We start from the raw sequence: 15,290 nt of genomic DNA on the forward strand, positions 1-15,290 counted from the left end.
AATGGAGGAAAAGAGGATGACAGGGAGACTTTTGTTATGAGGCTTAGTTAGTCCAATCAGGATTTAAAGGCAGAAAGAAAATTGCTTGTTTCTTTTTCTTCCGGGGGGAGGAGGGGAGGAAGGGTGACAAGGCGGAGGAGAATAGAAGAGGAAAGAGGCCTAGGAAGGAGAGAGAATTCATCCAGTAAAGTTCAAGGGGATGGCCCAAACAAGTAGGGAGAACACAAAGGCAGATATTAATATGAACACAAATGGGGCAGGAGGGTAGGGGGAGGTGGGCCAGGATACATGAGCCATTAAAGGACTTCTCCAAGAAGTCTGTCACCTGTCTCTACTGATGGAGAGTAGATCCCCCTCCGACAGTACAAAGACTGCGCTTTAAACAGAATAAGAATGTCACCAGGGGTGAGTAGCTTTTGAAAAGTTCACTCATCCTTCGCATCCAGGAGATGCCCTTGCAGTCTGCATCATGAAGTGTACAGTGTACTGTGTGTACTTGCTCACAGAGCAAGCAGGCAAGAGTGGATGCCCTTGGGAACACGTGGGATGGAAGGGTCTGCTCCTCCACAGGAAGAGGCTCCTTATTTCTTCTGCAGGAAGCCTGTGATGGACACCTGCCTGTTGGCTTTGCCAGCAGCGGCTGTCCCCTTTTTGAGGCCCTTGCGCTCCTCCCTAGGCTCCTTCTTCACAGCCATTGTGGGTGGTCTCTGTAAGGACGATGTCTTCACCTTAAAGTCTTCTTCACTGTCTGTGCAGGATTCACTTTCATAAGTCTTTTCTGTCACTGTTGTTGGAAAAATAATAAAAAAAAATCACAACTGGGCAGAGCAACTGGGGTGGACTAAATCATCTCGACACTCCCTCTACCAGGTCCAAATCTTGTCAGTCAGTGGTCAGTCAATAAGCATTGATCAAATGCCTACTATGTTCCAGGCCCTAGACCAGCACTGGGGATATAGTGAAAAGCAAAAGGCAGTCCCCATTCTCAAGGAGCTCACAGTCTAATGGGTTAGAAAACATGCAGACAACAACAAACAAACAAATTACATACAGGATCAGAGGGAAGCCCTAGTATCAGGGTAGTCTTTCCATAGAAGGTGAGGTTTTAGCTGAGACTTGAAGGAAACCAGGGAAATCAGGAGGTAGACATAGGCAGAGAGAGAATTGTAGGAAAGGTAAAGCTGCCAGTGTTGCTGGATCACAGAGTATATGTATATGTGTGGAGGGGTGAATATTAAGATGGAATAAAGCAGGAGGTGGAAGAAGTTATAAAGAACTTTAAAATCTAAATGGCAGATTTTATCATTGACTTTAAAAGTGATAGGGGGTTACTGGTGTTGGCTGAGTAGGGAGATTGACATGGTCAGACCTGCACTTTAGGAAGATGGTGAAGGATTAGGCTGGAGAGGGGAGAGACTGGTGGCAGGCAGACCAGGCGTGAGGTAATGAGGGGGTGCACTAGAGAGGGGGGCAGTGTGAGAGGAAAAAAGGGGATACATGAACTGACAATGCTTAACAACAGATTGGATATACAGGGTGAGAAGAAGTGAGGAGCTAAGGATGACATCTAGGTTGTGACCCTGGGTGACTGGAAAGAGGGTGGTACCCATGACAGTAATAGGGAACTAAGGAAGAGGGGAGGGTTTTGAGGATTTAGACATGTTGAGTTCAAGATGCCCAACAGGCAAGTGGAGATGTGAGAGAGGAAGCCAGCAGAAAGGCAGGGCAGGAGAGGCAGATGTGAGAATCACCTGCATAGAGACAATAACTGGATCCATGGGAGCTGATGAGTGTATCAAGTGAAGAGATACAGGAAGAAAAGAAGAGGGTCCAGGATAGAGCCCTAGGGGATACCCACCTTTAGTGGGCATGGCCTGAATGGTCCAGCAAAGGAGATCAAGAAAAAACAGTCAGAAGGGAGAACCAGGAGAAAGAAGTGTCACAAAAATCTGGAAAGAAAAGGATACCAAGGAAAAGAGGATGGTAAGACAATGTCAGAGGCTGAAGAGAAATCAAGAAGGGTGAAGACTGAGAAAAGGCCATTACATCTGGCAATTAAGAGACTGTTAGTAATTTTGGAGGGATTGGCTGGATGATGAGGTTGGAAGCCAAACTGTAAAAAGTTAAGAAAGTAAGAGGAAAAAAGGGGTGGCATCCATTGTAGACATAGATGGCCTTCTCAAGTTTAGCCACAAAAAGGAGGTGAGATATGGGGTAATAAACAGCTAGAGAGGATGGGAGGATCAAGGAAGGGTTTGTTAACCATGGGAGATCTTCAAGGTGGCCTATTTCTACTTTTAGGCAACTCCCACCACAAAGAGACTTTCCCTTTCACTAGGCCTAAATCTGCTTATCAGCATTTTCCACTCACTACTTCAAGTTCCTCCCCATGGAACTAAACAGAATGAACCTATTGCTTCTTCTATATGGCAGCCCTTCAAAGACCTGAAGATGGTTATCACATTCCCCTTAAGTTTTCTCTTCTTTTTCTTCTTCAAATTAAACAGTATTAGTCCTTTTAAATCAGTCCTTATGTCTCTCACCAGCCTGTTCACCTTCCTTGGGACCCACTTCAAGTTGTCAATGTCCTTAAAATGCCATGCTCAGAAATAAATACAATCTTTTTACAGATAAGTTTAAAGTAGGGAATAGAAAGTCTATCAACTCCTCTGATCTGGGCAGCATGCCTATATCAATCCATCCTAGGATCAAAATAGCTTTATTTAGTTACTATGTCACACTCTTGATATGGAGATTACAAAGTCCACTAAAATCCCCAGATATTCTTAATTTGTCCCAAGAAAGCATAATGTTAGGCAAAATAAGATGGTAATCACCAGTTATACAAGGATACAGCACTAGGTGCAGGACAGCTGAAGCAACACAGGTGAAAAGCCAAGAATGAATGATAGGTGCAATAAGGCTACTTAGACTAAGGCGAAATAAGCATGGGGACTTGGGAAGCGGCTGTGACTATCAGAGCCAGCTAGGATGGGGAGTCCGTTTGCCTATGCTGTTCTATTTATCACCAAGAGGAGCAGCACTGAATTCTGAGTCAGAGCACTTGGGTTTGCATCCCATGTCTGCTACCACTGCATGTCACTTAACCTCTCTGGGCAATAAAGAGATGGACTAGACAGCTTCTTAAATCCCTTCCAGACCTAAACCTCTGCTCCTATGATAAGTCTACAACCAGTTCTGCTACCTGTGTGATACTGAAGAAGTCATCAACTCTCTCAAGTGTTTAGTTTCTTCTTCTGTAGAATAAGGAGTCCAGAGCAGATGATCTTGAAGGTTCCCCTGATGCTAAGTTCTATGATTTAATAGCTTTTTCTTTCAGGATCCTTTACCTAGGTCTGTGACTCATCGCCTTTTAGTTTCTAAATGTCTTCCACCTAATGAGAATTCAACCTACCATCCAGCCTAGGGGCACAGTATCTGCCTGCTTGTCCTTGCTTAGGCTAAATACTATGGACTTGATCTCTATCCTGTCTAATAAGCCTAATGTCTGGACTACTGGACACCCAGGTCATTAGACAACCTAAGTGACAGAGACAACACGATATTCTAAGTAAAATATTAGATGAAGAGTCAGGAAACCTAGATTGTGATCCTGAATCTGTGTGACCTTGGGTAAGTAACTTCCCTCTCTCTGGCCTCCATTTCTTTATCTGTAAAATGTGGGAATTAGAGCAGATGATCTCCAAAGTCCGTTCTAGCTCTAATGTTCTAAGAGTTTCTCTTCTGAAATCAAGAGATAATTCAGCAAACTAACTGTTTAGTTTCTGGCTCAAATCAAGCCCAAGAGCACAAAAATAGGAAGGGCACAGGTGGGATAGAGCCTACATCTCCTGACACCTACTTCACTCTACTATCCCATGCTCCCTCATTCCATGAGACTCCCTTTGGGGAAGATCATTTCAGCATGCCCTGCCCTTGGCCCAATACTCCTCTTACAATCGAGCTGATGTGCTCCTCAGCATCATCCTAGAGAATGGATTGTGACTGCCTGAAGATTATTTGTTTCCAGAGAACCCGTTTGCTCTCAAAAGTCTGAGCTTGCATCATGACTCCTGCCAAATAAGAGCCCAGTGACAAGTCAATTTATTTTCAGGGAATTTCCATAAGGAAGACTGCCTATGTACTTAATAATTCTGATCCCCTCACATCTCTCACTACCTCACTTGGAGAAGCAATATAATCATCAACTCCTGGAATCTGACAAGGAACTGTTTCTGTTAACTCAACACCTCATATTAGGAAGCCTCTAAGCACATTACCAGGGGAGAGGGAGAAAATACGCTTATTAGTAGCAATCTCTAAGGTATAGTATAGAGCTTTACTCCTCTCTGAGTACATAGGATTCTATAATCAAATAAGACAGCTGACAAAAATTAATTATGCTCTCTAGTCAATTAGCTCATTAATATACGGAATGAAAGAGTTTATATGTGTTTCTGGCTGACTCATTAGCCAGTCTGACTACAGTGCAGTGCCTGGGGCAGTTACAAACCAGTCAGAACAACGTCATTTTATCAGGCTTCTATTTAACCAGAGTAAGCAACTCCTCCCTTCTCTAAACTCATAGGGGATTTGATACAGTATGCCTAGCAGTGCAGTCATCTGTCTTTGTGTCTTCTGTACCAGACAGGGAGTGTCAAGACAATGGAGGTGGCCGTCCATTTTTGTCCCTCTTTGTAAAGCACAGAATTTCCAAACTGAAGAGGACCTCAAAGACCCTGAGCTGTCGTAGGAGGCATCATGAGACAGTTCTAGACTTGAATCAGGAGAAAATTTACCTCCTCTGAACCTCAACTCCCTCATCTGTAAAATAGGCAAAATGACTATCAAACTCACTAAACTGTTGCATGGGAAGTGCTTTGTAAATCTTCAAGCACTATATAAATGGGAACCACTATCAATATATGCAGTCTAACTTTTATTTGACATATGAATCTCTTCTACAAAATCCCTGAAGGTGGTCAGTGTCCAACAACAGAGCTAGCATAGAGTAATAGGTTTTCTGTCACGGAAAATTCTCTGCAGAGGCTGAAGATTTTATTCTTCACATGAGAGTCTGCAAGGTAACCTCTCAACTCTAAGTTACTATGACTGGGATCAGTTATATCACTTCTGCATGAATAATTAGACCACAATCAGTCACTAGAACCTATACATCTCCTTAGAATGAGAGGGAACTTATTAGCTTAATCTACTTGTTAGGAAGTTCTTAGGAGGCACTGGAATCTGCTTCCCTTTTGCCCCCACCCAAACATTCTTCCTTATGGGGTCAAGCAGAACAGCCCAATACTTCCTCCCATGCAACTGCATACACTAGTACACAGTGCTTTCCTAAAAGATGAAATGGCAGCTCTGAATCCAGGGCACACCTTCTAAATTATCTACTTCCAACACTAAGGAAAGCAAAAATCCAAAACTCTAATAAAAGCTTGGACTTTACAGATTCATAGGCTTTAGAGTTGGAAGAAACAGATCATCAAGTCCAAATGAGGTTCAAAGAGGCCCAGATAATTTGTCTGGGTCCAAGGTCACAGAAGTAGTAACTGGCAAAGCCAGGATTTGAGCCCAGGGTCCTCAGGATCCAAATCCTGTGGTCTTTCCACTATACCCTAAAGGTGAGTCAACAGCTTCTCTGAAGCTGTTGTGCCCTCCTGTAGCTAGTAATACATATTGCATGTACTGCTTTTCTGAGCTGCCGTAACAGGCACCATTTGTGTGGATAACATCTGATTTCTTCTTCATTGACAGGTCTGCAGTTAGAAATCCACACATCTGGCCCTCCCATTCACCCTAGGGGAGGGGAACTTTCCAAATACATCTCAGGGGGCTAACTTCCTGCCTCTGCTATTAAATGAATTAAAAAGGAAAGGCTGACCATTTAAAACCACCAGGACAAATTTTGATCAGAGACAGGAAAGGACAAGTGTCCTTGTGCTGGTACGTTTGGAACAGGCTAAGCAGAGGGAGAAAAGCAAAACTCCTTTGTTGGTAACAGGAGCCAAGATGCATTAGGTTAAACTCTGGAATCAAACATCTCAGGGGGAAAAAAAATCTCTTTTGGAGAAGCACAGTTTTCATTGTTGCATCCAAGGCTCTTAACAATCCTGTCTGGACTGAGGAGTGCAAAAAGGCCCACAGTGTGCACCTGGCCAAAACTGAAGAGTTAGGTTTTGAACAAAGCCACAAGCAATTAGCTACCACCCCCCCAGTGAACTTATCTCCCTCACATGGCCATGTTTTATTTTGCTTCTCTTTTTGGTGTTAGAAAAGAGAAGAAGGTCTAGCCAAAGTATGTGTCCCACCTCTATCCTCCTCCTTTTTTGTAAAGGGGGGCGGAGACCAGAAAGTTTAAAAGCACATGCACAAACACACACACACACACACACACACACACACACACACACACACACACACATTCTCTCTCTCTCTCTCTCTCTCTCTCTCTCCCTCCCCCTCATTAATGATGAAACCATAGTGCTTAAAATGGCAAAGTCAACAGAGGACAACTTTGGATAATTAACAAATACTACTTTCTAACAGTATACATAGCAATTAAGACTTAAAGAGTACTTTTCCAGGGAACAAACAATGCAGCAGGAGATGGATGTTGGTGAAAGACTTAGGATCACAGGATTTAGGACTGGAAAAGACAATAAGTCATCTAGTCCAATCTCTTCATTGTACAGAGGAAAAACACTGAGGCCCAGAAAAAGTTAAATAACTTGGTCAAGGTAATGAGAATCTTAGCTAACAGCTGCCTTCCTAGAAAAAAGCCCTCTGTCCTATGGCAGGGCTCCACAGAAATTTGAATTTTAAAATGAAAACTAGAAGGCAGAAAGGAATTTCTCTGGTAGAGTCAAGCTGAATTAAGTGGTAAGGGTACTAATAATGTTAATAAATTAGCTCGTGTTTACATAGCACCTTAGAGTTTATAAACCACTTTTCTCACAATAACATTTGCACTACTACTCTGCTAACAGAATTATGATTTCCATTTGACAGAAGAAACTAGAGCCCTTGGAAGTTAAGTGACTTGTCTCAGGTCAGTGAGCTGGCTGAAGGCAGAGTCAAGCACCAAGACCCCAGTCCCCTGATGTGACATGTGTCTCTGTGCCTACACCACACTGACTATACACACAGTCTCTATTAGAACCAGAAAACCTGGGTTACTTGGACCAAGATGAATGGAAAAGATATGGACAAATCCTATAACTCTCCATATGTAGAAATGCTGGAATACAGGAAACTTCACTGGAAATCAAGTCATACAGCTAACAAGGGCATACAAGAAAAAACTCCTATTTGAGTCCAGTACCTTTTGAATAATTGGTGCTTAATAACCTCTCTGCTGAACAGAATTGTGGGAAGTGTACTTGTGACAAAGTAAAACCCAGCTAGAGAATAACGGGCAAACAACTTACAGACAGACTCAGTTGAAACTTGAGTTTAAGAATTAAACAGTTGTAGAACCATGAACAAGCCATTCAAGAAAGACTGAGACTCTGAAAGGTTTTATGTAAAATTCATGCAATCAAAATTAAGTGTCACTTGTGTAAGGGTCTTATTTATTCAGACTCATGAGTGAAGACAGCTCCTGAAGACTGCTCACAGAAGGCAGAGGACTAGCAAGTCTTCCAATAAATGACGAAGGATTCTTCCAGCAGAGGCCAGGGATGGGGGTGGGGTGGTGGTTGCCTGTCACCCAAGGACCAATCTAGTGAGGTCAGAGAGGCTCATTCATCATGGAAAGGCTGATCACCAGTGGAGCTTTTGCATCCACTAAGTCTTCATCCACACTGAAAGAATCATAGCTCTTTCCAAGTACCTGAAGGGCCTACAGAACACCATTCTAGGCAGCAAGCAATACTTAACATCCTCACAGGATGTTATGAAGAAAGCAACCTAGAAATATGAGCTACTATCTTATTATTTTTGCTATTTTGTTTCATGAACTCTCAAAATAAGAATAAAAAAATCAAAGGAAAACTGGATGATGCAACAGAAGGAATGTTGGATTGGGAGTTGAAACTAAAACTGGAATTCTGACACTTATGACTTCTGTGACCATGATCAAGTCATCAACTCTCTAGGCTTAAGTTCCCTTGCCTATCAAGTGAGAGGGGAGGACTAGCTGACCTCTAAGGTGCTAATCTGAGATTCAATTTGGCCCGCCTGCATTAGTGATACAAATGTTCAGATTCCTTAAGAGTCTGGCCAACATGGCAGATCTTTAATAAGGTGCTAAGATCCTGGGATGAAAAAATTTCCTCCTTGAAAGAACAACTGAAGGGAGAAGCAGGAGGAGGCCCCTGGCCATACAATTTCCTATTAACTCTTCTCAATTCACTGATAACTCAGCTAATCTCAACAATACATTTAAAAACACACTCTATCCCATTTCAGTACTAGTCCTCCTTCCAATATTTGGGGACCTCAGCCTCTTACCAATGCAGCCTTCCTCATCCTCAAAGGTTCGGGATTTCAATACTCTCTTTCGTTTTCTTTTCTTTTCTCCACTTGTGGCCTGAAGGAGCAAAAGTGATAAAGTGAACACAACTGACTAAGAAATGAACAATTTCAAGACAGTGACAAAATTTTACAAACTAAGCCACTGAATACTTTTGAGCTGGAAAGAGAAAAAAGAATTCTAAGATTCTACAGAAGGCAGGATGGCATGTATTCCAGGCACTCTCTGAGAAAAGTGAGGCACTGAGAACAACAAGGTACAGAACCAGCAGGAAATGGTAGGTCAGATGTGAGGAATAGGCCACAGAATGTACAAAGAGAATAAGGTTTCAAAAGGTTGGAGAAGCAAGGTGGAGCCAGGTTGTAAAGGGCTTTAAAATCTAGAGAAGCTACTGTTTTGATCCTGGAAGAAATAAGATGACCCTAGAGTTTGCTAATAGAAAGTGGAAGGGTCAGACATTAACTGTAGGAACAAAATCATTTTAGTATAGGGATTCTTAACGTGGATAGAATCTATTGACAGATTCTGAGGACCGGGAGTGAGGGGTGAGGATGGGGACTATGAGTATGGATGGTCCAAAAATACATCTTTACTTTCAGTGACTTCTAACTGAAAATTAGCATTTCTTTTTTTTTAAAAAAACTATTAATTCTGAGGAGTCCGTAGGCTTCACCAGACTGCCAAAAGAGGCCTGGCCATAAAAAAGGTTCATAATGCCTGCTTTAGTACCTGGGTGAAGAATGAATGGGAGGGGGCAGGTGGTCTTGTCTCACCACTGTTGACCACCTGCTCTCTCCAATTTTCTCTTCTCTGAGGTTTTACGGCACTCCTCTCTCTTGCTTCTCCTCCCTTTCTAATGCTTCCTTCTCCACCTTCTCTGAGACTCCTTATTTCTATCACAGCTCCTAATTGTGGGTGTTCACCAAGGACTTATCCTAAGCCCTTCACAACTCAAACCCTCAGATCTACTGCCACAGGATTAGCTGTCATCTCTATGCAGATAATTTACAGATTTAGAGATCCAGCCTCAGTCTCTGCCCTCAGGTCAGGCCCATGGCACTAACTGCCTATCAGGCATTCCAAATGGATGTCCTTGAGACCGCTCAAACTTCACATGTCCAACACTAAACTCATTATATTTTCCTCAAAACCAAAGTTTTACAAACTTTCTTAGTTCTATGGTGAAGGTGCCCTCACCTTTCCAGTCTCCTAGGTTTGTAATGGAAGACCCTTGCTCTTTTAGGCTAAGGCCTTTTCAGGTTCTCATTTAGAGTGAGGTAATGCCCATTCAGTAAATAGGCCTCTTTAAGAAGTAAGTCAAGGGATGGCCCCTTCAATTAGAAAAAAAAAAAATCAAGTTGGAAGTGGAAGACCCTCAGGGCTGCTATTCCAAAGAGAAACAGTTACCATAGACATTCACTCTAAGCCAGGAGGGCCCAAAATACAGCCATTAAGGACCCAGATGGCTCTGGAGGAAAAAGTGAAGCTGTGACCTTGCACAGGCCTCCCTCACTCAAAGCAAAGCCAACTGCAAGTCATCATGTCATCATCCCCCTGATGTCATGGCACACTTCAAAAATGAAGGACAAACACAACAACAAGGCTTGTAACTTGTCGTTATTCTTCTCTTCCTGCAGTCCTTTCATAGCACATATCTAATTAAGGGCCACACCTTACCATTTCTCCCTCTACAACATCTCTCTCCCCACCCTTTCATTTTACTAGCACAGGTACCACCTTAGTCGAGGTCCTCAGCTCCTCTTGTAATACCTTCATAACAGGTCTTCTGGCCTCAATCCTCTCCCAACTGTACTCTATGCTACGCACTGCTGCCCAAGTGATTCTCCTCAAGCACAAATATAACCAAGTGACTCCCCTACTCAATCAACTCCAAAGGCTCCCTAATGCCTCAAGGATAAAATATAACTCCTCTTTCAACTTCTAAAATCCTTCTTAACCTAGCCCTAACCTTTTCAGGTTCACTGGTTATTACTTCCCCATCCCCTCAGTCCAACAGGCTTTCTCTCTGTTCTCCCATGCTACTTTGGCCCATTTCTGGGTCTCTACACTGGTCATACCTAGTCCTGGAAAGGAATCCCTCATCACCTCCACCTCTAATTGCTCTGAACTTTAAGATGCAGCTCAAGCACCACTTTCTACATTAAAGTCCTTCTTAAGGCCGAATGTGTGGCCATCTCTCCTAGATTACTTTGTATTTATTCCATGTGTCCCTGTCATCTTCCCCATTAGAACCTCAACTGCCTAAGGGCACAGTACCTGGCACGTAGCCAGGCACTGAACAAAAAATGCTTGTTGAATGACTAAGGTAGGAAGGGCTCAACAGTCCCATTCGAAAGGTTACGAGGGCCTGAATTAGAGGGGTCCAGGGAACAAAGAGGACAAATGCAAGAGACATCGTAAAGGGAGACACAAGATGGGAAATCTGTTAGAAATGAGGGATGCAAGAGAGGGAGGAGGTGAGGATAACACACAAATCTGAGTGAATGGAGGTATCCTCCATAGAAACAGGGAAGAGGGGGAAGTGTGGGAGGGGCAGAGATGATGAGCTCTGTTTTGGACATATTGAGCTGGAAGAGGTATCTGGTTCAAATGAGCAGTAGGTGGTTCCAGATGTTAAGACTGAAGCTCAGGAGAGAGACTAAGCCTGAACATGTAGGTTTGCGAATTATCTGCAGGAAGAGGTTAATTAAACCCATGGGAGCTATGGGGAGGAAGCCTGGGAGACTACCCAGAATGAGCAGTTGCAGATAATACTGCAAGACTACAAACCTGAATATACGAATGTCTAAACATCATAGACTAGGTAATCAAGAAGACAAGTTCAAATCTTGACTCTGACACTTGTGACTATAATAAATCAGTATCAGCTATTTATTCTCTTCTTATTTGCTAAACTATTGAACTTCTCAACCTTCTTATGAGAAAGCTGTAAGAATGCAGTAAAAATGAGTCAACTGAATTAATCCCCACTATTCTGTCTGTTGGTCAAGTGGCTGACCACACACAGCTGAATGGCTACCAGGACTCATGTCCAGAACATCTCATGCTCCCTTGCCAAAAACTCCAATCTGAGAGAAGGGAACAGTTGTAGCACAACTCTGGAAACAGTGACAGACAGCAAGCCTACAACTATTTAAGGGTATATGGGTAAATAATAAAAAAGTCCTTCTTCAATTGAAGAATAATTCATGACAATAATAAGAGAACAGCAACAACTACTTATATTGTGTTTAAATGTTCACAAATCACTCTCCTCACAACGCTATGGAAACAGTAGTGAAACTATCATTCCCATTTTACAGATGAGATTAAGTGTTGACTTGTCTACAATTATCCAAATAGTATGTACAGTATGGCAGACACAGGACTACGGAATCTTTAGAACCTCAGAGAAGTAAGGCAGATTGAAAGGTAACAGCAAATTCCGGACATTTTACCTTGATGGAAGGAGGCTCTGGCTCAGTCTTTGGGGCTGGCTCAGGAAGGGGAGATTGAGGAGGACTTGAAGGTGGTGACTCAGCTTCATAAGCCCCTGGAGAATCTGGCACAACTGCAAGGAAAACCAAATAGACATATGAGAACTGGATGCACTCTCCAGTAAATGGTCTTTTGCTTATATTTGACTTTATCAAGTCCAATAATGGGATTTCTGGTCATTTTCTCTTAAAAATTACATGTGTTGGAAATTACAAGCTGGTTGATTTTTGGAAAAACATGGAAAAACTTGCATGAAATAATGAAAAGTGAAATGAGCAGAACCTAGAAAAAGTCGTATACAGTAACAGCAATCTTGCTCTAAGAACAACTTTGAACAATTAAGTCATTCTGAGTATTATAAATACTCAAATCAACTACAGATGACCCATGAAGAAAGACGCTATCCACACCCATAGAAAGAACTGGTGAACAGAAGTATGCACAGTATGATTTTACATATATAAACATTATTTGTGTCTAATAATAATTTTATCTCTAGAGCAGGGTGGGGAGAGAAAAAAAGTGCACAGCAGAGAATAAAACTTTTTTGGGGGGGTATGTGTGTGTGTCCATCCTTTGTTGCCAAAGAAGACCACGCCATCAGAGAAATAATGACATGACTTGCACTTGACTTTGTTTGGAGTGAGGGAGGGCTGTGCAGGTCAGCAGCCCCACTTCTCCTCCTGAGCCATCTGAATCCAGTGACCAGATATTCATCAGGATGACTGGAGATGACCCAGGATGAGGCAGTTGGGGTTAAGTGACTTGCCTAAGGTCACACAGCTAGTGAGTGTCAAGTGTCTGAGGTGAGATTTGAACTCAGATCCTCCTGACTCCTGCACTGGTGCTCTATCCACTGAGGAAGCACAGAAAAGCAGGGTAGCTGTGAAAATGATTTTTGTAGTTTTTATTAGTTTTTCCAAAAAGTAAACAGTGTGAAATGGAAATTTATGGTTTTATACTGAATCCTCTTTTTGTGTTGTGCTGTGTACATGGAAATGTTCTTTTTTTATTTAGGTTCAAAATTAATGAAAACTGTAAAAAAAAAAAATTACATGCTGGTATCATACAAATAAAAATCAAAGTACACAAATCTTTTTTCCTACCAGTAAGAAAGCAAGCAAGGTTTACATTTAAGAGGACCTTTGCAAGAAGGGAACGTATAAACAAGAGAATGCACTGAATGGATGCATGCCACTGGCAAGTATAATATGCTGCAAACAAGGCCTGCTTGGGGTCTTTCCCCAGCTGGGACATCATCATATAGCCATGTTTGGAACCTGTGGTTTTTGAGTATTTTCCCAGTCAAGACTCAAATTTATAGAATGTCAGAGTTAAATTATAAGCATATATACATTAGAACATATTACCATGAGGGAAAGAACTAGAAAGGATCTTACTATGTAATATATGCAAAGCACTTTGTAAGAATGTGTTATATGTCACCAATTATTATTGTTGTGGTAGTAGGGAAGAGATCATCTAGTCCAAATTCTCCTTTTACAGAGGAGACAACTAAATCCTAGAGAAGGGCTGTGACATGGTCAAGGCCACACTACTAGGAAGCAGCAGAACACAGTCTTGAACTCAGCTCTCCAAACTCCAGACACTCTCTTCCCTTCATGCTGATTTTGCTGTGTGAGGAAGCTTCTCATGGCCCCTCTGTTCTTCACCTGGGAAGAATGTTCTACACTGAGATTAGCAAGGGAGATTGTTAGGGGAAGACTTGATTGATCAGCCAGTCAATAAACATCTACTTAGAGTAGAGCTAAAGCACAGGGGACATCAAGAAAGGTTTCCTGCTCTTAAGGAGTTCACATTTCAATGGAGAAAACAGTATGTAAATAATTGTGTGCATATAAGACTTCTACAGAGTAAAATGAAGGTAATCTCAGAGGGAAAGCATTAGCCTTTCTACAAAAATGAAAGAAGGCATACTGAGGAGATCCCATCTGTTAGCAAATGTGCAAAGACCACGTGTGGAGAAGTTGAAAATCCTCAACTGACCTTATTGCCCAATCAGCATAATGAAATTTTTGGACAGAGGACTGAGTAGCTGTTTTGCCTCACCTGCTCCCTGAATCTCATGCCTGGATTCAAACTTAACACAAAATCTGGATCTACTATTCTCCCCACTGATTAGGTCAGTTAGTATTAAAAATTATGACCATACAGGGCACTAGGCCAAAGGACCTGCAGAGGTGAAGAAGATTGAGCAGCAGCCAACACGAAATCATAAATTATCTACTGCAAGTATGAACGGAGGCAGTAAACTTTGAAATAAAAGATAAAGAACCACAATGGGATGGATGCTGCTCAGAAGGATATCAGACTTTAAATAGCTCCAAAAGAATAAAGAGTTCAAGTAGGAGAAAAAGAAAGTAGAGAATCAAACAACTTATTTCACTGAAGGTAAAGGTGCTAAAACAGATGTTTTTGTTTTATTTTCTTCCCTCAAGAAGGGAAAAAAACGTGTTACATGACTCTTAACCATAACCATTCCCCTTTCTCAGAACTTAGATCACACTTTAGTTTTTGTTTTTTTAATGTGTCACTTGTTAATGTATATTAGTAGTCTTCCCTGGTCCCTAGGACAGTGGTCACTCAATGTTTGCTGAGATGGCTTCTGGCCAAGATGGCTGCCTAACAGGAAGGCAGACTCCCTAGTTCCCACATACCTCTCCAGTCAAACCCTTAAGCTCCCACCAGACTGAATAAGGGTCAGGAAATGCGATGAGAAATTACAGTGACTTCTTGCACTCCCTCAAATGCCCAAGAAGTCAGCGAGAAGATAAAGGGCAATAGGAAAGGGGGCGGCTGTCTAGGGTAATCTATCAGAGCAAAGCATGGCCAGACACAGGCCAGGGACACTGGGGGCCAGCAAAGCTCCGTGTGTATGGAGGCAGAAGTGCTCAGAAAGCCCTGGGGTGAAGGCTTTGGTAGCCCAAAGAGAGAGGGAACAAATGGGGAACAACCCTGTGGGACAGCACTGAAAAGGAGCTGCCTGGACACTAGAATAAACAACAATGGCTCTATGAGACAGCAAGAAATGATAGAAAAGAATAAAAAAATCTTTCTGAAATAGAAAAAAATATATTAAAAAACTGCCCTGGAAAATAGCTGAAGGAGAGGTTGTTTTAAAATCACTGGACTACGTGAAAGCCATGACTAAAATAACCTGAACAATATCAATATATTTCAAGAAACTTAAATGAAAAGTGCTGATCCATTAGAACCAGAGGACAAAGTGTAGGTAAGAAGGATTCATCCATCACCTCGTGGAAGGAACTCCAGAAGGAGAAGT

At 42.2% G+C, this 15,290-nt stretch overlaps 1 protein-coding gene across 6 annotated transcripts in view; it reads right to left on the reverse strand.

Moving 5' to 3' along the window:
- POLD3 (DNA polymerase delta 3, accessory subunit) overlaps positions 1-15,290 on the reverse strand; it is a 67,012-nt gene that overhangs the window by 596 nt on the left and 51,126 nt on the right. For 4 of the 6 annotated variants that reach the window (XM_072610854.1, XM_072610852.1, XM_072610853.1 and 1 more), the window contains 3 exons: positions 11,947-12,059; positions 8,467-8,545; positions 619-784 (listed from right to left, as the gene is read on the reverse strand). In XM_072610854.1, coding sequence (XP_072466955.1) covers positions 619-784; positions 8,467-8,545; positions 11,947-12,059 — 358 coding nt within the window. Of the gene's footprint in view, positions 1-40; positions 785-8,466; positions 8,546-11,946; positions 12,060-15,290 lie in introns of those variants that run through there. The other 2 variants (XM_072610856.1, XM_072610855.1) reach the window with 1 other exon arrangement.

Source organism: Notamacropus eugenii, chromosome 5 (assembly GCF_028372415.1).
Source record: "Notamacropus eugenii isolate mMacEug1 chromosome 5, mMacEug1.pri_v2, whole genome shotgun sequence".
NCBI classification, from domain to species: Eukaryota; Metazoa; Chordata; class Mammalia; order Diprotodontia; family Macropodidae; genus Notamacropus; species Notamacropus eugenii.